Source organism: Podospora pseudopauciseta, chromosome 1 (genome assembly GCF_035222475.1).
Source record: "Podospora pseudopauciseta strain CBS 411.78 chromosome 1, whole genome shotgun sequence".
Taxonomy (NCBI): Eukaryota; Fungi; Ascomycota; class Sordariomycetes; order Sordariales; family Podosporaceae; genus Podospora; species Podospora pseudopauciseta.
The window spans coordinates 5996902-6015805 of NC_085892.1; the positions used below are offsets into that span (position 1 = coordinate 5996902).

At 48.6% G+C, this 18904-nt stretch overlaps 9 protein-coding genes across 9 annotated transcripts; 3 read left to right on the forward strand and 6 right to left on the reverse strand.

The window, feature by feature from the left end:
- Nucleotides 1–536: 536 nt before the first annotated feature.
- On the forward strand, nucleotides 537–1901 carry QC763_116520 (uncharacterized protein; the record flags this gene model as incomplete). Its single annotated transcript, XM_062908223.1, has 1 exon — nucleotides 537–1901. One exon carries the CDS (start codon nucleotides 537–539, stop codon nucleotides 1899–1901), a length of 1365 nt encoding a protein of 454 aa, XP_062771295.1.
- A 1044-nt stretch (nucleotides 1902–2945) lies between these two features.
- On the reverse strand, nucleotides 2946–3796 carry QC763_0019530 (uncharacterized protein; the record flags this gene model as incomplete). The annotated part of the gene is made up of 2 exons (XM_062905385.1): nucleotides 2946–3604; nucleotides 3658–3796. 2 exons carry the CDS (start codon nucleotides 3794–3796, stop codon nucleotides 2961–2963), a joined length of 783 nt encoding a protein of 260 aa, XP_062771296.1. The 3' UTR covers nucleotides 2946–2960.
- Nucleotides 3797–3913: 117 nt separating this feature from the next.
- QC763_116530 (uncharacterized protein) lies at nucleotides 3914–5361 on the reverse strand (the record flags this gene model as incomplete). The annotated part of the gene is made up of 4 exons (XM_062908224.1): nucleotides 3914–4051; nucleotides 4111–4512; nucleotides 4579–5220; nucleotides 5278–5361. The coding sequence occupies 4 exons, from the start codon at nucleotides 5359–5361 to the stop codon at nucleotides 3914–3916; spliced, it is 1266 nt and encodes a 421-aa protein (XP_062771297.1).
- A 209-nt stretch (nucleotides 5362–5570) lies between these two features.
- Nucleotides 5571–6257, reverse strand: QC763_116532 (uncharacterized protein; the record flags this gene model as incomplete). Its single annotated transcript, XM_062908225.1, has 2 exons — nucleotides 5571–5675; nucleotides 5730–6257. 2 exons carry the CDS (start codon nucleotides 6255–6257, stop codon nucleotides 5571–5573), a joined length of 633 nt encoding a protein of 210 aa, XP_062771298.1.
- A 427-nt stretch (nucleotides 6258–6684) lies between these two features.
- QC763_116535 (uncharacterized protein) lies at nucleotides 6685–7719 on the reverse strand (the record flags this gene model as incomplete). Its single annotated transcript, XM_062908226.1, has 1 exon — nucleotides 6685–7719. One exon carries the CDS (start codon nucleotides 7717–7719, stop codon nucleotides 6685–6687), a length of 1035 nt encoding a protein of 344 aa, XP_062771299.1.
- A 518-nt stretch (nucleotides 7720–8237) lies between these two features.
- Nucleotides 8238–10121, reverse strand: QC763_116540 (uncharacterized protein). The gene is made up of 2 exons (XM_062908227.1): nucleotides 9599–10121; nucleotides 8238–9536 (listed from the first exon to the last, which is right to left on the reverse strand). Exons 1-2 carry the CDS (start codon nucleotides 9892–9894, stop codon nucleotides 8513–8515), a joined length of 1320 nt encoding a protein of 439 aa, XP_062771300.1. The 5' UTR covers nucleotides 9895–10121; the 3' UTR covers nucleotides 8238–8512.
- A 1481-nt stretch (nucleotides 10122–11602) lies between these two features.
- QC763_0019580 (uncharacterized protein) lies at nucleotides 11603–14026 on the reverse strand. The gene is made up of 5 exons (XM_062905386.1): nucleotides 13781–14026; nucleotides 12734–13715; nucleotides 12564–12651; nucleotides 12041–12506; nucleotides 11603–11972 (listed from the first exon to the last, which is right to left on the reverse strand). The coding sequence occupies exons 1-5, from the start codon at nucleotides 13842–13844 to the stop codon at nucleotides 11671–11673; spliced, it is 1902 nt and encodes a 633-aa protein (XP_062771301.1). The 5' UTR covers nucleotides 13845–14026; the 3' UTR covers nucleotides 11603–11670.
- A 652-nt stretch (nucleotides 14027–14678) lies between these two features.
- Nucleotides 14679–16285, forward strand: QC763_0019590 (uncharacterized protein). The gene is made up of 2 exons (XM_062905387.1): nucleotides 14679–15815; nucleotides 15868–16285. The coding sequence occupies exons 1-2, from the start codon at nucleotides 15686–15688 to the stop codon at nucleotides 16266–16268; spliced, it is 531 nt and encodes a 176-aa protein (XP_062771302.1). The 5' UTR covers nucleotides 14679–15685; the 3' UTR covers nucleotides 16269–16285.
- A 1665-nt stretch (nucleotides 16286–17950) lies between these two features.
- QC763_0019600 (uncharacterized protein) lies at nucleotides 17951–18550 on the forward strand (the record flags this gene model as incomplete). Its single annotated transcript, XM_062905388.1, has 1 exon — nucleotides 17951–18550. One exon carries the CDS (start codon nucleotides 17951–17953, stop codon nucleotides 18548–18550), a length of 600 nt encoding a protein of 199 aa, XP_062771303.1.
- Nucleotides 18551–18904: the final 354 nt, after the last annotated feature.

Consider the following 18904-nt stretch of genomic DNA (forward strand, 5'->3'; position numbering starts at 1 on the left):
CAACGACAACAAGGAAAAAAATCAACATCTCAAGGCAACCGATGCCGTGTACCTGCCTACTTACATGGTCATAATAAAAAAAAAAATGAAAGTGAACCAGATGAAAGTGGTGCTCGGGGGGGACATCGGCAGGAGGTGACACACATTGGACTCGAACTCTGCAGATATAGAACGCTAAGCACTGCGGGTAATTTTATCAATAGAATCCTATATGATAAACACTCAAGACCACTGCGCCATGGGGACCTTTTTGTTGAATTTCAACCGCAAATTTCCTTATTGATATACCTAGGCACCTTGCTCCGAGATCAAGGGTTAGGGGCCAGATAGTGGACCTGTCCCCGCATGCTGCTGCCTAGTGCTAGCAAAGGCGCGTAACCTCGACAATGCCAGATCGCAACTTCCTTCGATTGACTGCGTCGCTCAATTAACCCTCGCCGACACTTGATATATAAAAGACGAGGTTCAGTGCGCTATTCCTCCGTTTCTTCCACCCATACCTACCGTACCTAGTTGGCACATAGACCGTAGACGTCATGCCTGTCACAATCAAGACCGGGAACACATGGCCCGAGGCGTGGGACCGAGAGCTCAAGGTTGATAGTTCCTTTCGACGTGAGAATGAGACAGGGCCCCAGTACGTGAACCCTAAGGCGACTAGTTCGAGTGCCCTCCTCGCTGGAGTGTCGCGCGAAGAGCATAGCCAGAGCAAAGGCATTCTCCAGTGCTCCCTCGCCTTCGACGATAAGGACTTGGCCGACAGCTTCGTCTCGCCTTCCAATAACGGCTTCGTCAACACCATGGTTCATGCGTACAGCTATCATCACCATGTTGTCCTCCGTCCCGAGGACATCTGGTTCGCCGTTCTCACACAGCTCAGTTTCTACATGAACAAGAACGCCGAAGCTCTACGCTCCCTATTTGTAGCCCACGAAGGCAAGAAGGAACTTTCGATTGAGATGGACGATCAAGGCGGTGGTCTCGAGAACGTTGACTTTGGCATCTTTGCCAAGAAGATGACGCACCTACTCCAGGAGAATGTGCTCGACCCAGACTTTCGTCAGTGGATCATCCCCAACTTCACCACCACTACCGACAACGATCTCGTGGTTGGCAGCATCCTTATGATGGGCGGGCTAAAGGAATACTTCGCTTACAGCTGTGACACGTGCTGTGGTATGCCCTCCGTTACCCTTCTGGGTGAGCGCGAGGACTACGAGAAGATTCTTAAACGACTCGATGGTTTGCCCCGTCTCGGCAAGGAGCCCACAACATTTGGCCTGTTGCTTGGCCCCATCATCCGCCGCTTCATCGCCAGCTTCGACAACCCAAGAGACCCGGATGTGCTCAGTTTCTGGGCCCGCTCCGTAGATCGAGAGTCCGATAGCGGGACGGATGACCTCACCGGCTGGATCTCAGCCTTTTGTTTCTGGGATTCGCTGGGCCAGTGCACGTACGATGGCGATAACAACTGGCCCAGCAGACTAACCCTTGACGGAGTCAAATATGGCTATGCTAAGACGGAGGAGATTCCTAACGGCTTCGCTGCAGTTCCGGTCAAGATTGTGTACTTCGGTGATGAGATACACAGCCGGATGGTGGCGGGATCGGTGGGCATTCGAGGGATAACATATAACGAACGATTTGGCGTGGACGACTCTGCACCTGCATCAGCTTCTAGTAGAGTTACATCTCTGCGGGACACGATCCAGCCTGTGGTTGGTTGGTGGATTTACAGGACTGAGAACGACACTAAGGGTGTGAACTTTTCGTTCAAAAAAAGGCCTTCTGAACCTCGCTTTCAGAGCCAGGCCAAGCCGAACGCTAAACTGAATTCTAAAATCCGTGCCAAGCAATTAGTCCACCAGTTCATAGGGCTGTTTAAGAGCCATGGCATATAACGTGGTAGCTAGGAGGTGGTGGCTGAAGTATAAATAAGGCCCTGAGCCTTCGTCATCGATTACCCCTTTGCTCTATCTCGAGGCCGCGGTCAGTAGTCAACTATCCCCTTGAAATCTGACTTTGTATATACTAACAGTTGATAATGTTACGATTAATCCATTCTTTCGCACGCTATGCTATCAACAAATTCGAGATCTGTCTTCTCTCCCAAAAGACGCTGTTGATACCCAGATGCACTCTACAATGTATCCATCTTAGCGAACTCATGTAACAACACCATGGCGTACCCTGGCCATCACCTTGCAAGCTATTTCAGCATTTCCCAAAGTTCTTTGGGTGCGACTTCCAGTCAATACAGCCCGCTCGCCAACACAGGAAGGGAATTCTGCCGTTTCGTTTGCGAACGTGCCTCCCAATTTTCTGAACGTGAATTTGTATCTTCTTTCTTCCCTGAGTGTTCATTTCAAGAGGCTTGGACTATAGTAGCACCAGTCACGTGCACGTTGTTATGGGATGCCTTTCGGATTAGAGTTATTTGGCCGGCGATTGACGGAGGAGGCAGGAGGTTGAAGGAGATACGAGTACATACGAGGAGGTTCGGACAATTTTGATGGATATTTCGCACGCTTTGTAGGGGAAGTCCGGAGGGTTTGACAGGTATAACAAAACGTCGTGGGCAGTTTATCTCATCTTCCTTTTCTTTCTTGATCTGACAATTCAATCTCTTACCTGTGCCCTACGCCTGTACTCAGCCATAGGCCCTTAACACACGTCTGACATACTGTCTGGAAGAGAGCTGCGATGGCGGTATGCTGTGGTAAGGAATAGGCAGCTTCAGTCTCACCCACAGGTAGACTGCCCGATCTTGAGCTTACCTACCGCATATAATGACAGAATCTTAATAGACCTCATTAACTAAAATTCCCGGACAAGCCAGCCAGGGCAATAAACATGCCCACATTCACTATTACTTGAAGACGTTAAAAACCACCGTAGAATTATTTCATGCACTTGCAACTCAACGCATCATATCTTCCTGATCCCCAGTATCCCCCAATTCATCGGTGATCCTGCCGCAAGTCCCCCTTCTCCAAATCCACCCTCGCAACTACCCGCCGTCTCGACACGCTTGCTTTCATCCGCTCCGTCACCCCATCAACAGCACCTCTTAGTTTCCCTTTACTCTCTTCTTGTACCTCATCGTCGCCTCCTCTTACCTCCTTCACTGTTTCCTTCATCGCACCATACGCCATTGTCTGCTTATAGTTCCGCACCTGTCCTAAGTCATCACCATCATACTTCCCACCATGTTCACTCCCCTGCTTACCATTCCCACCATCCAGATCCTCCATCGCCTTCCGTCTGAACACCCTCCTCAGCCCCAAGCCCCACCTATGAAGAGGGTAGTCTGTCTCAACAGCACTACTCCACTTCTCACCCTGAAGGTCACTGGACACCATTCCAGTGTTGGAGGACGAGGTCCCCGATTGTGCAGAGAGATACCTACGCCACTCCCATAAGCGCCGTAGGCCAGGAATATGGGTATGAAAATCTTTCAGTTTAGGGGAAAGTGGGACGTAGGTTGGCTCTTCGTCAGGCTCGCGTGGTTGGGCCCAGATGTAGGTTGAGAAGAACCCTGCTATGGGGTTGACTCTGAAGGCGATGAAAATGAGCGGAAAGATTACAGCAAATGAGATTCCAACTAGAAGAGGGTCAGTCGAATGGGGGATATTACCTGGGGCGACTTAAACTCACTCAGGTATCCAAAGGCTTGACGAGCTGGCCACAGAACTTCTCCTGTTTCGGCAGAGTGGGGATAGATATCAAGCTGGATGGCCAGTACGCTTGCCATGAAAGACAGGGGGAGCTGCGGAATCAGCAAGATGTTGTCCATTGTCAAATAAATTTGTCCAAATGTGCGACGGAAACAAAGACTTTTAACTACTCACGAAAAAGAGGGTGACAAGGGTAAACACCAATGTGATCTAATTCCGCCGAGATCAGTTATCCATCACTGGTAGTACAGCTTGAACTGGATTAAAATACGACGTACATTCCCCTGGCGACGAGCCTGTTCAGTGCCAATCCGCGCGAATCTGGCCTCCCAGACGTTGGCAAGCTTCTGCTTGAGATCGAGCAGGTTATTCAGCTAGTTCAGGATTAGTCACGTCCGACAAACATTAATCACGGATGAGATCCTCCCCATACCTCTCTGTGTATGTTCTCGGCATCCCTAGCCAGTTCATCCACCGCCTCAATGTTCGACTTTATCAGCTTAACATTATCCTTGACTTGATTTTCCCGTAAAGGTTTTCTCATAGCCTTCTTCTTCTTTGGCTGGTTTGTCTCAGCTGATGTCGAACAGCTGGAAAACATGGGCGCCAGCTCTCGGAACTGCCTGATGGCTTCTTGTTGGGCGAGAAAAACACTCCTGATTGTCTTGAGTTCATTTTGGATATCCATGATGTTAGACACAAGGGCAGTTTCCTTGGTAAGCTCAAAGAGTTTGTCGGTAAGTTTGAGTTTCTCTCGCTGGGTTATCTTCTTCTTGGCGTCAAGCCTTTTGACAAGCTCCTGGAAGCTTTTGAACTGCTGTGATAGCTCATTGGACTTGTCAAAAAAATACAGTTAGCAGGAATTCCGCACTCTTATGATGATGTTTTAACGAAGACGTACAATCTCGTTTATACTGGTCTCAAATGTTTCCTGAAGTGAGGCATGCAGGGGTCCCTGCCGGCGCAGAAACGTGACGCTGCACTTGATGATCAAATTTGCCAATTCCAGCCCAGATTGAATGAGGGGACGGCTGTTTTTCGACTTGAGCCTCGCTCGCATGTGATACAAAAGGCTATCGTTCGTTGTCGGATGATCGGAGTCGGAATCAGGACAGCATGTGACAACTGTGTTATCTTTGTCGTCCAGAATCCATAGCCAGAGTTGGTCTACCATAAGTAGAGGATATTTGGAGGAGTTTATATCGTGGCGGTGTTTCCTACTCCACTTCAGCATAACCTGATTGTCATCCCTTTCCTGAGTACTCTCAAGGGTACGATAAGTGAACTGAGCAAGAGTACGTCGGCAGTGAAGTGAGGTGTCGTTCCTTCTGGGCCTCAAATACCCTCGGAGAAGCAGAGTCATAAGTGGTTCTCCCGGTCGCTCAATGAAGGTTTCGGTTGGCTCTTGGCGCATTCTAGTGAATGTCCTAGACTTCTCTCGTCTGAAACGTGATTCTTGTTGATTCATTGAAGGGTACTCTCCTTTCATTAATGCGGCCAGGTTTTTCTGAGAACTGTGCGTCCCAAAGCCGAGTATCGGAATCTTTGTTACAGTGTTAGAGAATTTGTGTGTTGCGTGGTCGGAGATATGTTATCATACGAATAAAGCTATGGCTCGTCTTTCTATGCGGGAACTGCCTTGGTTTGGGTTCCCTTCAAGCGCCTGTGATCTGACTGTCAGCATATTTTCTTTGCACCTACCACAAGATGTGGATGAAGTGTCAAGTCCATTTGTACCTGAGTATATCCGTGGCTGCCTGACATCATGAATCTGTCATAAATTTGGGTCCCTTTTTCAACATTCGTTAGTCTAGAAGCCAGTGATCATTGGTAGCGTAAAGTTACAAGTGCACGGGAACCATACCCTGATGGTGCCGATCCTGCATAGATCTGTCAATGATTTTCAGGCTGGTGAAAAGATCCTGAACCAATACGGTCAGTCCTAGCCCTATCAACAAAAAAACAAAAAGTGAAGGTATTCACCTGGGCCCATTTCTCCTATTATTGCGGTATCGTTAGCAACGGCTTGCAAACCGAGGCACAAGCACTTACATTCGTTGCCGGTAGATGAATCCACCGGCAAGTTGATGTGAGAGACCGTATTCTGTTTCGATCAAAAATGATGTGGGCCTGGTACTGTGGGTTGTAGAGGACTTTGTAGACATCCGGATGCTGCATTTCGAACTTTTCGGTTTTGTCGCCAGTGGAATCCTGGATGTAGAATTGAACCAGTGTGGCTTCTGCTTTACGGCAAGCTACATATTGGTCTGAGTCTTGCGGAGGAGCTACCAATGCCTCAAGCCTCTCATGTTGTGCTGCTGTTGCTCCGGTTCGTAGGTCATGAATCTTCAGCTTCTTCAGCCACATTCTGTGCTGTCCCATCGCCCTCTCTGCATAGTCCCACGGTGTGAAACCTCGGTGGTCCTTAGGATTTGCGCCAGCTGTTTGCCTGGGTGTCAAAGTACTGACAAGCTTTTGGATAATCGCTTCCCATGTTGACTTTTGCTGGCCAGTACGAGAGGCTTTCATGACTGCAATGTGCAGTGGGATACGGCCATCTTTATCCGCGACGTCGACCATATTTGGGAATGTCGAAACCAGCCGCTGGACGGCTGGCTCATTGCCAGACATGACTGCTCGGTGCAAAGCGGTTAGGCCGAAGGGATCTGTCGCTGATTCGAGCTGGAACCCGCTTTCCGTGCATTCCTCGATCAATTTGGCGAGGAACCCGTCAACAATCGATCTGTCTTTTCTCAGTTGCCTCCTTTTCTTTTTCCTCTTCGATGTTATTTTTTTCCCTGGCCGTTCCGCCTCTGGAGTCACTCCGATTCCAGATATCCAGTCAGAAACACATATAAGAACGAGGCCACAACGTATGCGGTTGACAAGATATTCATAACTTTGATCCATAGGAAATCTTCCATCCGATCTCAAGTCTCGCTTTGGGCGTGAGTAAACGGCGCTGTCGGAGAGGTCAGTGATGAAATCCAACAGATCCTAGCCAACGTTAGCGCACGAAGGGGTAGGTAGGCGTGGACGAGAAAGTACACACCTCGTCAGGCGACAACTCTTGATAAAGCGAAGCAGTAAACAGCTCTCTTTCCAAGATCGTATGGTAAAAGTCACTAAAAGTTTCAAGCAAACTCGGTGGACCTCGTGGATCTGGGGAATCTACTAGCACGATGCTGGCAATTTCATCCAGCACAGTCTGCTTCAAAGGGCCGACCGAATGAAGGTTAACGATAAGCTTGTAGATAATGCAACACCCAAACCCAGTTCCTATGAGGACGAGGAAATCACTGCTTTCGGATTTGTCTTTGCGAATCTTCCGTAGTTGAGTCAGAAGTCTGTCAGCTGTTTTGGCGAGAAAGTTGTTGACTTCGTCATCGGAGATGTCGGCAAGGAAGTTCCAGGGCCAGTGAAAGTTCATTATCCGGCCCCAGCTACCAATATCACGAGGCAGCATCTTGTTGTTGTCCAAAACTCCTCTCTTTGGCATTTCAGGTGCTTGATGGGTTGGGTGGGGTGTTTTCTCTTGAAAAGTCCACGGAACCTCCCAAGCTTGTCCACTCCCGCTAACAATGACGACGTCTGCCTTGGGAATATTTGGAGGCCTTGGTTCGTGTAAGACCTCGAGTTCGTAGCCCTCAACCAACCCTAGCTCTCTGTTGATTGTCAAAGCCGAACCTTCTCCGGTGAGATCTTGGCTGTCACTGGCCCCACGTTGCCCCAACTCGAAATTTTTTTGTTCTTTCTCGATGGGCTCGGACGACCTCTGAGTATTTTCATTCCGACATCTTAAAGCTTCAACACCCGAGTCCTCCGTTATAAGGATGGACTCTGTCATGGCTTGTTGTTCAGCGGATGTGGCCCTGCCGGTGATGGTAGCATCAGAAGTAACAGCAACGACATCGATGCTTATTCCTGGGTTCTGGCTCCTCTTTGAAAATTCGATGTTGGTGGAATTTTCTGGCTCTTCGTTTGGATGGAGCTCTGCTACCAGGGAGGAAGCCATCCCATCGTGACTGCCTGAGGATGTCATGTTGCTGACGAAAACTATGCGGCCAACTCAATAGCGGCAAGAATAAAACCTCATCAATCTGAGTTCGTGAGGGAAAAATAACTTGAGCGAGAAGACCAAAACAGACGAGAAGCATGCAATATAAGAGCAAAGCGTACCTATAACAAACCCATTAGGCGGAGGATTACGTCCATGGACTGACCGTTCCATCAGATCATTGTAACTCGGGACCGTACTGGCGGGAGATCCACCTTTCCCCTGTCAGACTCGGAAACCCGTACGCAACTTTCTGCTCATCCAGGTTTTGATCTCACCCCAATGGCGGCTTTCAAATGCATACTGCATGCATGCATTGACAGCTAGGTAGTCAGACAATTGGCATTCAAGCTCCATGTTGGAACAGTGTTTGGGTTCTGAAAGCGTGGGGTCCCACTTCATGGAGATGACCCGACAGCCGTCAGTGGCTGACAAGAAAGAAATCCCAACACACCCCTGTTATTATTTTGTCCATAACGCGGGTAGCATTTTTACCCCCACACCCACTAGGCCTCAGTGTTGAGGAATAATAAGCTTCAGCCAATAAGAGAAGAACAATCCAATTCACGTTATGCTCCAAGAGTTGTGGCTTCGAGACATCACGTTGTGCTACATGACTGGTATGAACTCCTCGTTTCCTGGCTGTGCCGTCAATGGCACCAGAGCGAATGCTCATTTTTTTTTTCTGCTTCCACGTCACAACACAATTGCTTCTTCGCGCATTCAAGTTCATCCTGTTCAGATAGTTGGATCATAAACAAGTTATTACCATCGTGCTCTAAGCCCGGCTCCCCTTCACCCACTCCGGCACAACCCTCTTCAAAAACTTCATAAACTTCCACATCCCCACCGCATACTCCCTCTCCCCTTCCGGCGTATCAACCTCCTCCGGGAATGCAATACCCGCTCCAAACAGCCCAATCGGCTTCTTTTCCCCATCCTCCGCATAGAAAGCCCCTGTCCTCGCATCCTTCCCCAGCTTCACGACCTCTTTCCCATCCCCTATCCTCACCTCAGGAATGGGAGCTGGGGTATACCCTACAGCCTGCACCACCCCTTGGCAATCTTTCAACTCCTTCTCTAGCAATGACCATTCCTTTTCTTTCCCTCCCGAGCAGTCGATTCGTGTGATGAATTTGCCTGCGTCGCTATTGAGTAACACGTCCCCGTCAAGTTGTGTTCTTCCAAACTCTGCAGCTTTGCCCTTCAAGCCCGTGTTGTCGTATTGGATGTAGCCGTCTTTCTGGACGGCATATCGGAGGGTGGGGTGACGGGTGAACCATTTGATCTTGAGTAATGGGTGGCTTGTGGTTGTAAGTTTGTAGAGGTTCATCAGCACCAGGATGGCAGAGTGGGAGCCGCCTATTACGCCGATGGTGAAAGCTTGGTCGCGGGGGATGGTGGTGGATAGGATGGATGGGGTGAGAGCTGTGTCGAGGGGTATCGTTGGTGGACTGGAGGGTGGGAGGGGAGTGGTGGATGGGAAAGCGCCTGTGCAGTAGACTACCAGTGGGCTTGTGGTTAATGATGATTCGGAGGTCGTGGTGAGAGTCCAGCGTTTAGACTGGGGGTCGAGATGAGCCGAGTTAGCTTTTCCCTCCACGGTCTGGATTCGGGGGTGTTGCCTCAACCCGGCAGTGAGTAAGTTGAGCATATCGCCTGCGTAGCTGAGAGAGCAGGTCCCGCTTTGAGGGAGCTTCTCAAGGGCCGTGATGGCATTTGGTTTGTGTGCTGTGTTGAGAATGTGTTGAAATGGCTTCAAAGCTTCGGCATAGTCAACAAAGAGCTTTACCGCAGTGTTACTGACTTTGAGTTAGTTTGATGAGTCAAGCCAGCATTTGATGAGAATAAAAGGTAGACCTACCCGGGCACTTCGCGATAAAATTTATTGATTCTTCCCCCTCGGAACTGCTCATCTACCCACACAATTTTCCCATCGTCTTTGATCTGTTCCAGGAGATTTCCCACAACCGCAATCCCAGCGGGGCCGGCGCCAACCACAACGGCCGCCGCATCTTTTGGTGTTGCATTCTGGCGGAATTGCCGTACCAACTGACCCGCGGGAAAGGAGGATTTTGTGCGTTGACGATATTCCCTAATCAGCACTGAGCGTGCAGTGAAGCTGCCGCTGCAGCCTGGAAATATCCTCACAGCATGCATTTTGATTGTTGGTTGAAAGTGACTTGGAAGGTATAAAACAACACGGTGAGTCGGAAATCGGCAGCGGTCAACAAACAAACCCCCTTTGAGCGTCCCACTTTTATTCGCAAGATTCTCCGATCCAACTCCGAAGTGGGCCCGGGTGACTCAAAAGCTGATGCCCTTTCTTTTTTTCCAAGGCCAAATGCTTTGAATTCTGTCTTTCGAATAGAAAGCTAAAATTGCGCCATTCTCACACGTCAATTACAATCAGATCACCGCGAAGAACAAGTGCCCACTTATATGATGTTTTATTACGACGGCTAAACAGGGTTATTCCCGGCTCGGGTGTTACGGAGATCGGCCCCGATCCTGCTCCGTAGGGGTGGGGCCGTGTTTCGGCCCAACCCGCATGAAACAGCAACGTCAGCCGGTAACTGTCGGTCCACTTTGATCAATTCAGGCCTGCTTCTGTGCTTCAAGATGCCTAGAGTTCGTGGTCAGCTATATTTTGACTTGGCCACACAGTTCAACTATTGTGTACCTTGGTAAGCCAAGAGATAATGATGTGCTGGTTGCGCTGAAAAATACGAATTATGGCAATCACTATACGGAAAATGGAAATTCCTCAGCTGTTGGGTGTCAGAGCAGTCAAAGATAGTTGAAGACATTTGATGGTAACAAAAAAGCTTTAAATTTATATCGATAACCCTCCGACAGACTTAAGGCATATTATAATAGTCGAGTGTGACAAGGGCTGTAATATCAGGGCCTGGAACTCATGGTTCAATTCAGGCTAATAATCTTCAATGGCCTCGAGGAGCGTGATGAGGAAGAAGAAGGTCTAGGAATACAAACAGATCTCAGAGACGCGTACTTATCCATCGTCAGGTGGTCCGTGCCCAGTGGCCTCAAGCCGCTGCCAAGTTCCTCAATATCTCAGGTTGGCCAATATCATCTTCTTAATAACCGCGAAGCCTGTGATCGTCTGCCTCACTTTGACTACTGTTCACAGCGTGCAGTTACCCCTCCTTTCAGTGGCATCGACGGTGTTGTTGGCCGTATTCACGGTGGTTGGTTCGTTGACGTGTGATATCGAGGGACGGTAAAGACAGTTAAAAGGTATGATAATAGCCTTGAAGCTAATAATATGTTGTTGCGGCGGCCTCGACTTTTCTGCTTAAGTACGGCAAGAAATGATAAAAAGTTCAAAGGAGTCATGAAATCTGAGGAATTTCAATGCTGATCAATTCGAATATCCAAAAGTTCATTGACCTTATCTCTCCTATAAAGCCTCCTACTAATGAAAGTCCGTCGCCAGATATTAGAAAAGCTACCGGCCAAAGAAAAGGCAAGGAAATTTATCAGACATCTTGCGTAGGTAGTATACAAGAGAGAAAAATAAAAAAAATAGTAACGAAACAACCCTATATGCAAGATGAAGCATGACCTTCCAGGTTATTTGTTGGCATTGATATGGGCCTAGGGCTGGGTACAGGCGTACGACACAGGTAAAAGCTTCAATTTTTTAGATAAAGAAGAGAAGAAAAGAAAAGAAAAGAAAAGAAAAGTAAAAGGAAATACACTGCCCACGACGTCTTCTTATACCCATCAAACCCTCCGGAATTCCCCTACAAAGCGCGCGAATATCCAACAAAATTGCTCGAACTTCCTCGTATCCTATTTAACCTCTCCGCCTCTCATGTCGCCCAGAAAAGAAGCCCCAGCCCGGATATCATCCCATGACAGGCATCATCACACCGAGTCTCGCTGTTAGTGCGTCTTTCATTGGTTTACTTATGATTCTACGACCCATTCGGACTGGAAATACATTGTTAGCAGAGCGAGGACAGGGCGGAGAGTATAGTCGTGACAAACCTCTATTTTACTTCGAAGAAGCGTATGATTCCCAGGAACAATATTGCCTTGGTATTCAACTTGAAATTGCATGTTCCCTGAAGGCTCGACTGACAACCGAATCTTGTACTGGCACACGTAGTATTTCGTTATTGGAAGAGGCCAGGACCGCGTTTTCTTGAGGATTGACCCTCGAACTTTGTTCAGGTCAACCTCTATCTCATACAACGCTTCGGCCATCGCTAGTAACTTGTCAACACTGCCATAGCACTCAACAAATGGGTAGCTAGGTAAGGTGCAGAACACTCACAGGTTGGCATGCTCGGGGGCAGCCAGCGAGCTTCAATTCGCGAAACCACGATGATGTCTTTCCACTGGAGAGGGTGATCCAGGTCTTCACGTCGTTCAACTTCAACCTCGAATTGTTTTCCGTGGTCGATGATGGTATCTCTCTTGAGTATCCAACGAATCTGATCAAGAACATAGTCCTTGCGGTTTAACTCATCGGTACGCTTGACCTCACCGAAGTGCTTTTTTTTGGAATATGGCAGAGAGGTGATCAGACCATAGCTAGCTCGTACAATGCGTTTTCGAAGAATTCCTTGTGCTTGCTCAAGCAATAAACCCCGGACAACAACAAGCTGTGGATCGTCAATCCTTGGGAGTTGGGTTTCTCCTTTGCGCAAAGCCCTTGTAGTCGAACGGTCGGTGTGCTCTTTGACTTTGTTAAAAACGTAGGTGGAGCTACCCAAGCCCCCTGAAAGGATGATGTATTGCTACCAGGCAGGTTTATTAGCAATAGACGTAACACTCGAGTATAAATAGCGTCTCACCACCGTCTCCTGGAACTTGCCCACAACTTCATCTAATGTACGCAGTATTATGGCGACTTGGTCATCGAATAGCCCCTGAAACTCCTCCCTTTACACATCTAGAATCAGCACCAGTGTTTTCCGTGGACCATGTTGACAGACAAAAGAAAGTACCCGAAGGTGTTGCTTACTTCGTGAACTTCATAGCGCCACCCTCTATGTTTAGACCCTCACTGCGAATGTTTGGGTCTAAGCCGGGAACCTCAATCTTGTAATTTCTGTCATAAACTGGCTCTCCAAACCTGTGCTTCACCGTTCGATATTGACAACTCTGCGATAGTGATAAAAGCTTGTTGAGCGGAAGCTTCGACTGTTCTTCTGGATGAGCCTTGAGCCGAATATCAATTAACCGCTGAAACTCCAAGTCAATCAACCTGGAGCCGACAACAATTCCTGTCACAGATTGGATCTGTTCCATGACCGGTGGTTTCGTCTTAGTAGCCCTGACAAGCGCAAGGTCAGTGGTGCCGCCCCCAGCGTCAATGGATAGAAGAGTGTCCCCGTTTTTGAAATGCAGCAGCGGCGAACCAGTGTTGCCGAGTGTTGCCACTGCGGATGCCTCGGCTTCCGTCAAACCCAACATTACCCTATGCCTTTGAGCCGACCCAAACCCAGCATCTTTGACGATCTTCAGAAAGTCATCCAAAATCTCTTGCCCTCCAACCCCTTCCCAGGTTGTTGGCACGCTGAAGACGAACTCAACTGAGAGATTATCCCAATCCTTCGCATTGTCCAAGCGGAGCGCGTCAGAGATACTTTTCTTCACGTGACAATAAACATGGCTCAAGTAGTCGCAAACGAGGAGGTGAACTTCCTTCATAGTTGCAGGAGCCCATGAGAAATTTTGCCCAATGGTCTCCTTGTGGTAGTCGGAGTCGAGGCAAATTTTGAGGTATCTCCATTTGTCGTTCTCACTCATATCCTCTTCCGCAGTCCCGGCAGAGTCCTCGCATTGGAAACCCCACTTGCGTACGCCCTGACCGTTAGGCTGTTTGAAAAGTTTCTTGGAGAGAACAGATGGAACTTTCAGGTCTGTTCTTTCGCTGTACCCGGGCCAGTCACTGATGATTTGGCGGCTGGAATCTGGCTCCTTCACATGCTGCCATCCGACTCCTGTTTAGAGGTTAGAGGCCCTCGTTGATTCTGAAACCAAGGGTTTGCGGGGAACATGAACTAACCAGTGAATGTGGTGCCATAGTCAACTGCAACAGTTATATCAGGCAAGTCTCTGTTTGCTGCCATAGCTACCTGATGAAAGCTGCAAGGACAATGATGCAATGATGCTCTGGGCTTTGACTGTGGGGCGAAAGAATATTACGGCTGGGTAAAAGCAACTGAATGAATTGATGGAGGTTGAGGATAAAAGGGTTTGTTTACAATAAAAGGATAACAAAACACCAACGACAAGTATGACAAAAGATGCACAATCGATTCCTATCCAACGGGTTTTTCTGTTCTTTTTGACCTCAGTATGTGACCATAGGGACCCAGGCTCCCCATCAACAAGCGGCTCGGTCCAGCCCAATCAGAGGTGGGGATGAAAAAAGAGCATGTCTTTGAAGCCATCTTGACCCCCCCTTGCCCAGGCCCGATTTGGATAGGTCTGTACTTGCATGCCCAGCCCAAATAACACTGCACTTTCAATGCATGACCGCGTGTGGTGTGGTTGGGCGACACGCAGTGGTACCAATCGGACACATGATGGGTCAGTAACTGTTATACCAACACCCCTCCGAAACCAAAACCTGAAAGGAAGACTGCGGCGTATCTAAGGTCAGGCCCTTGAAGATAAAATAAATAAAAGCTCTTGAGTATATTTGAATGCCAAAAAGATACCCAATAGAACTGTGTTCTCTTACCTACCTATCTTCAAAAGGCCTTATTGCTATCGTTCAGGGTCTTGCTCCAGTCACCATTTTTTGGTCACGGCGGGGCCCATGTCCACATCATGCACACGGGACAGTCTGGTAAAGTAGGTACCTGTACATGTCTCAACTTGGGCGATGTTTGATTGGACAAGACAGAAAAGTGCTTGGCAAGGGATGGGGACTCAGCTGTTGCCCATCTTCCTGGCCTTCTCTTCGCCGCGTCTGGAAAATTTACTCTTACTCTTTTTTTGAGTGGGTTGGAAAATCTGCATTGCAAACTCCTTTGGCCACAAGGCCTGAAATATGACCCACCAACTATTCTCCATTTCTTTGAGTCACAATGGCAACAGGGACAAGCCTAGCGACAGAATGGCTTCAACTCCCGATTATAGGGAGCTCTACGCAAACTCCATCTTGTCCTAGTGCCATGTTCAATGCCTCTTCTGCTGCAAATGTCACAGCGCATCTTCTAGTTCAAACTCCCATAACTCTATCGCCAACAGCTCAGAACGCAGCTCCGCCTGTGACTGTAACGTGTATATACCCAATCGTTTACGGGTCGAACCTTGGAAATACGAACTCAACATCCGACGCGATAACATCAATAGCATCGACCGCGCCTACAACAAACCAATCGACTGCTTCCTTGATTGCTCCCAGCACGATATCGACGGGTTCCAAAACCGATCCAACATCATCAACGGTCCCCAACAAATCTTTCAACCACGCAATCGGGCGACCTTCGAGTGCAGAAATCATTGGTATTGCACTGGGAAGCTTTGGCGCTGGGCTCTCTCTTGCAGGTTTCGTGTGGGGTCTTTTTTTTTTTTGAGACGGAAACGAAGATCGAAGCCTGATAATCATCCAATTCTTCCCGACAAAGCAACCTCCGAGGCTCCAGTTTCTTTCCCTAGGCCACTCGAGGGGAAAACCACACACTCTTCGGTTCTTGCCGCAGGCCGCTCGCCTGGTCTCGCACTTCACAGTTACCTGCTGGATGGCCCAGGGGACAGCGAGATTGGCTCCGAGTTCAATGATCTTGGATTTCTGTTGAAGAGCCATGTTGATGATTGCTACCATCGAAAGCCTGTGTCCTATGGCCTTGCTTCTATCAAGCTGTCACTCGAAGGGCTGGGTTTGGACGAGTGGACCCAGGAACAAATCGCCAAATCGGCTTTGGATCCCAGACAGCGCCATGCGGCCATTCGAAGCTTCATGTCACGCGTCATTTTTTCTGCCCTTGATATCCAAAGCATCTCTGGACATTCTTTGCTTCCTCCCGAGGTCGTGGCATTCGTCAAGGCATTGCCTCCTACAGTGAAGTCTCAAAGCCCAAGGTCACCAAGTAGGTTCCGAGTCGCCCGCAGATGATTCAGACAGAAGCTAACTGATGCCAGCGACCCAAGTGCTGGACATGTGGCGTCGATGCTCTGCTTTCCTCCTTCATGAGGACAGACAAGAAAGGACACTCTTGCCTCCCCCACAAGGCAGCCAATGGCAAGTGAAGGAACTGCAAAGGGCCCTTGATAAGTTCTTGGTGCATTTTCTTGATGAGCACACCCAGGTTCGACAGAATCAAGGCGAGGATTTGAATGCAGTCATTCAAGAGTTTGTCAAGTTTGGCTACGTGGTCTTTTCCCACTCTTGTAGTTGGCGATATTCATTTGAAGCAGAGCACACGTGCTCGTCAAAAGGAATTGTGATGATGCCTGGACTTGAGAGGTTAACACGCCGGAATGGCGAAGTACTAGAAAAGCCCCAGGTGATAGTTCCACCCCTGTTTGAGAACACTCACTAACTGGCAACTACTTCTTCTTGACCCTTAATATTCCTGTTCATTTCACTCTCAACTTTCAGTTCGATAATTGCTCTTTTGTATATATATATTGTTTAATTTGACGTTTTCTTCTGCACAAATGAAGTGTCTGCTTGTAATTGAGGCACACACTCCCTCTGATGCAATGAAGGCTCATCAAACAGTGCATGTTGTACCTCCACAAAATTGGACGATATCAGAGGGACTTTTGACCATGCTTCAAACTACACATATCCGATCAAATCGACGCTCCAGGTTTGGTGGCCTTAATGGGGCACAAACTTGCCTAGGATGGGGTAGGATGGAAGTTAAGGTACCCCATGTGCCCAGTACTTGTACAAAGGTGGAATCAGGCTCCGCTTACTCGATAGCAAGTGGCACACAACCAGTCCCTTTGAAATCCAACGTTAGCCAAGAAGATGACCATTTTGCTTGGCTATCGGTTCTTTACGAACAAGCCGTCACAATGTCGCAGTTAGCTGGACAGGACTCAAGCTTCAATATTGCTTCTCTTCTGGTCCTTTTGATCAGGAACAGACTCACACCAACCATAAAGTCCTTAACCCAACAAGGTACCAATCGCAGTTGTTGCCAAGAACCCTAAGCTGGTCTCATGTGCAACGAACGATTTGCCTTTATTGGTGTTCGCTGGTTGGATAGGTAGTCTGGGTTCCCAAGACACTCCGGTCAAGCCACGGCGCATATCTTAGGCACCCAGTTCACAGTGCCGCGAAAAGCCCCGCCAAGGGGTGGATGTTTGCCCCACCTAAGACATACTGGCAATGTGCTTGTTCTTCAGCTCAGAGCCTTATCCAAGGTTCGATAGTGCTGCAAATGTAAATACCTGCCTACACTCAAGTCCATCTTCGATTGATGGTTTCCATTCTATTTGGCTATTTCTATATATACCCAAGGTACTTTGAAAACGCTAAGAATGGATTCCATAGTCTCTATTCATTAATATGGAACCACTTCGAATGGAGGGAACTGATTCAAAATCTCATGCTCTGTTTACCGCTTCGTGGTACTATTCATATTGCAGAAGGCTGGCGGCACTTGGAAAACTCTAACCCTGGTCTCAACTTCGTGCATGCAGTCGCAAGCCACATGCGCTTCGTTCGTCGCATTACCTAATACGACATGTCAAAATCACAAAATCCAGCATTCTGTGCTTCTGGACCAGCCAAAGTACCTACCTAGGTGGCTTGATGCACAATCGCGTGTCCCAATCCCTGGCCGCAACCTCTGTCTGGCCGGTCCAACTGAAACAATCAAGGACGGGTAGGTACCTAAGCTGCTTGCCGTACCGCTGCCTTAATCAAGCCTCTTGTGTGTGAGAGAGCCATCCGGCTGCGCAACATGAAGGTGAGAGGCTGCTCCAGGCTTCAACCGCAGTAGGGATACCATTTTTAGAAACTGTTCTCTTCCCGTGGCTCCTGGGTTCCAATTCATCATCACTCCATTAGCTATTTAGTCAAATCTACTTTCTTCCATTTGACAGATACCTACCTAGGTATTTAAGCAATTGCCTTGGAGCTTCCGCTGCCAACATTGGTGTCAGAAACCTTTTCATTAGCAAGGACCACGCCATACTCACACAGTCACTCATCAATTGACATGCTGCCTGAGCCAGTTTCTCATAACTTCTTCTCCCGGTCATAACCATGCCCGAACCTCTCACAATCGCTGCTGGCGGTGCCGGGGTTCTGAAAGTTGCTGGCGAAGCAGCGCGCAGCGTGGTCGCTCTCAGTCGCGCACCAGAGGAGGTGGATGGCGCCGCCAATGACGTCCAGGCTTGTCAGGACAAAGTGAACGAGCTTATCAAGCTCCGCAGCAAGCACATCAATTTCCTCGAAAAAGATCCAGATCATCTCAGAGCTGTGGACTCTGCTATCGACAATGCCCGTGCAGCCCTTCGAGAAGCCAAGCCAGTGGTTGAACGCAACACAACTAGAGCAAACAGAGTCGGAAAAATCAGCATCAGCCGCCTCATACGCCCCATTCAATGGAGCATCAAAGACCGCGAGACATACAAACTCCGATGGGAAGCTATGCGACGGACTGACTGCGAAGTCCAGGTCCAGATCACCAGGCTGACGACTTACCAAGATGTTATGGTCGGGATACGCAACTCCCGGAATGAAAAGGAGGGAGATAGCCACTCGGAGGAGGAATACTTGAATGCTAAGCGGGCTCAAAGGGTAAAGGGTCTTGCGGCCTTGGGTCCGGTGATTCATGAGGCGGAGGTTACCCCGACCCCCTGATTCGGAATTTCGTCTTGAAGTCAAGTTCGAATCAACATCATGATCTTTTCAACCCTTCATTCCAAGTCCCCCTCCACGGCGCAGCTACTCAATACATACATGCAGATGGTGTCAAGAAGGGTTCCGCACATTCACCGGCCAAACTGGCTTAACTATTTACCTAGTCTTTCACATAGAAATCCTGAATATACTCACTTCCTCCTGCTATAGTCAGGTGTGGCTGGCATTACCTTCAGAGACCTAGTTACTATCATTTCGCCAGCCAGGTATCTTCGAAGGTCTATCTATTTCCCAGACTCAAAGGTCTTGAAATGCACTTCGGATATACATTTCACTTTTTCGAGGACATTACAC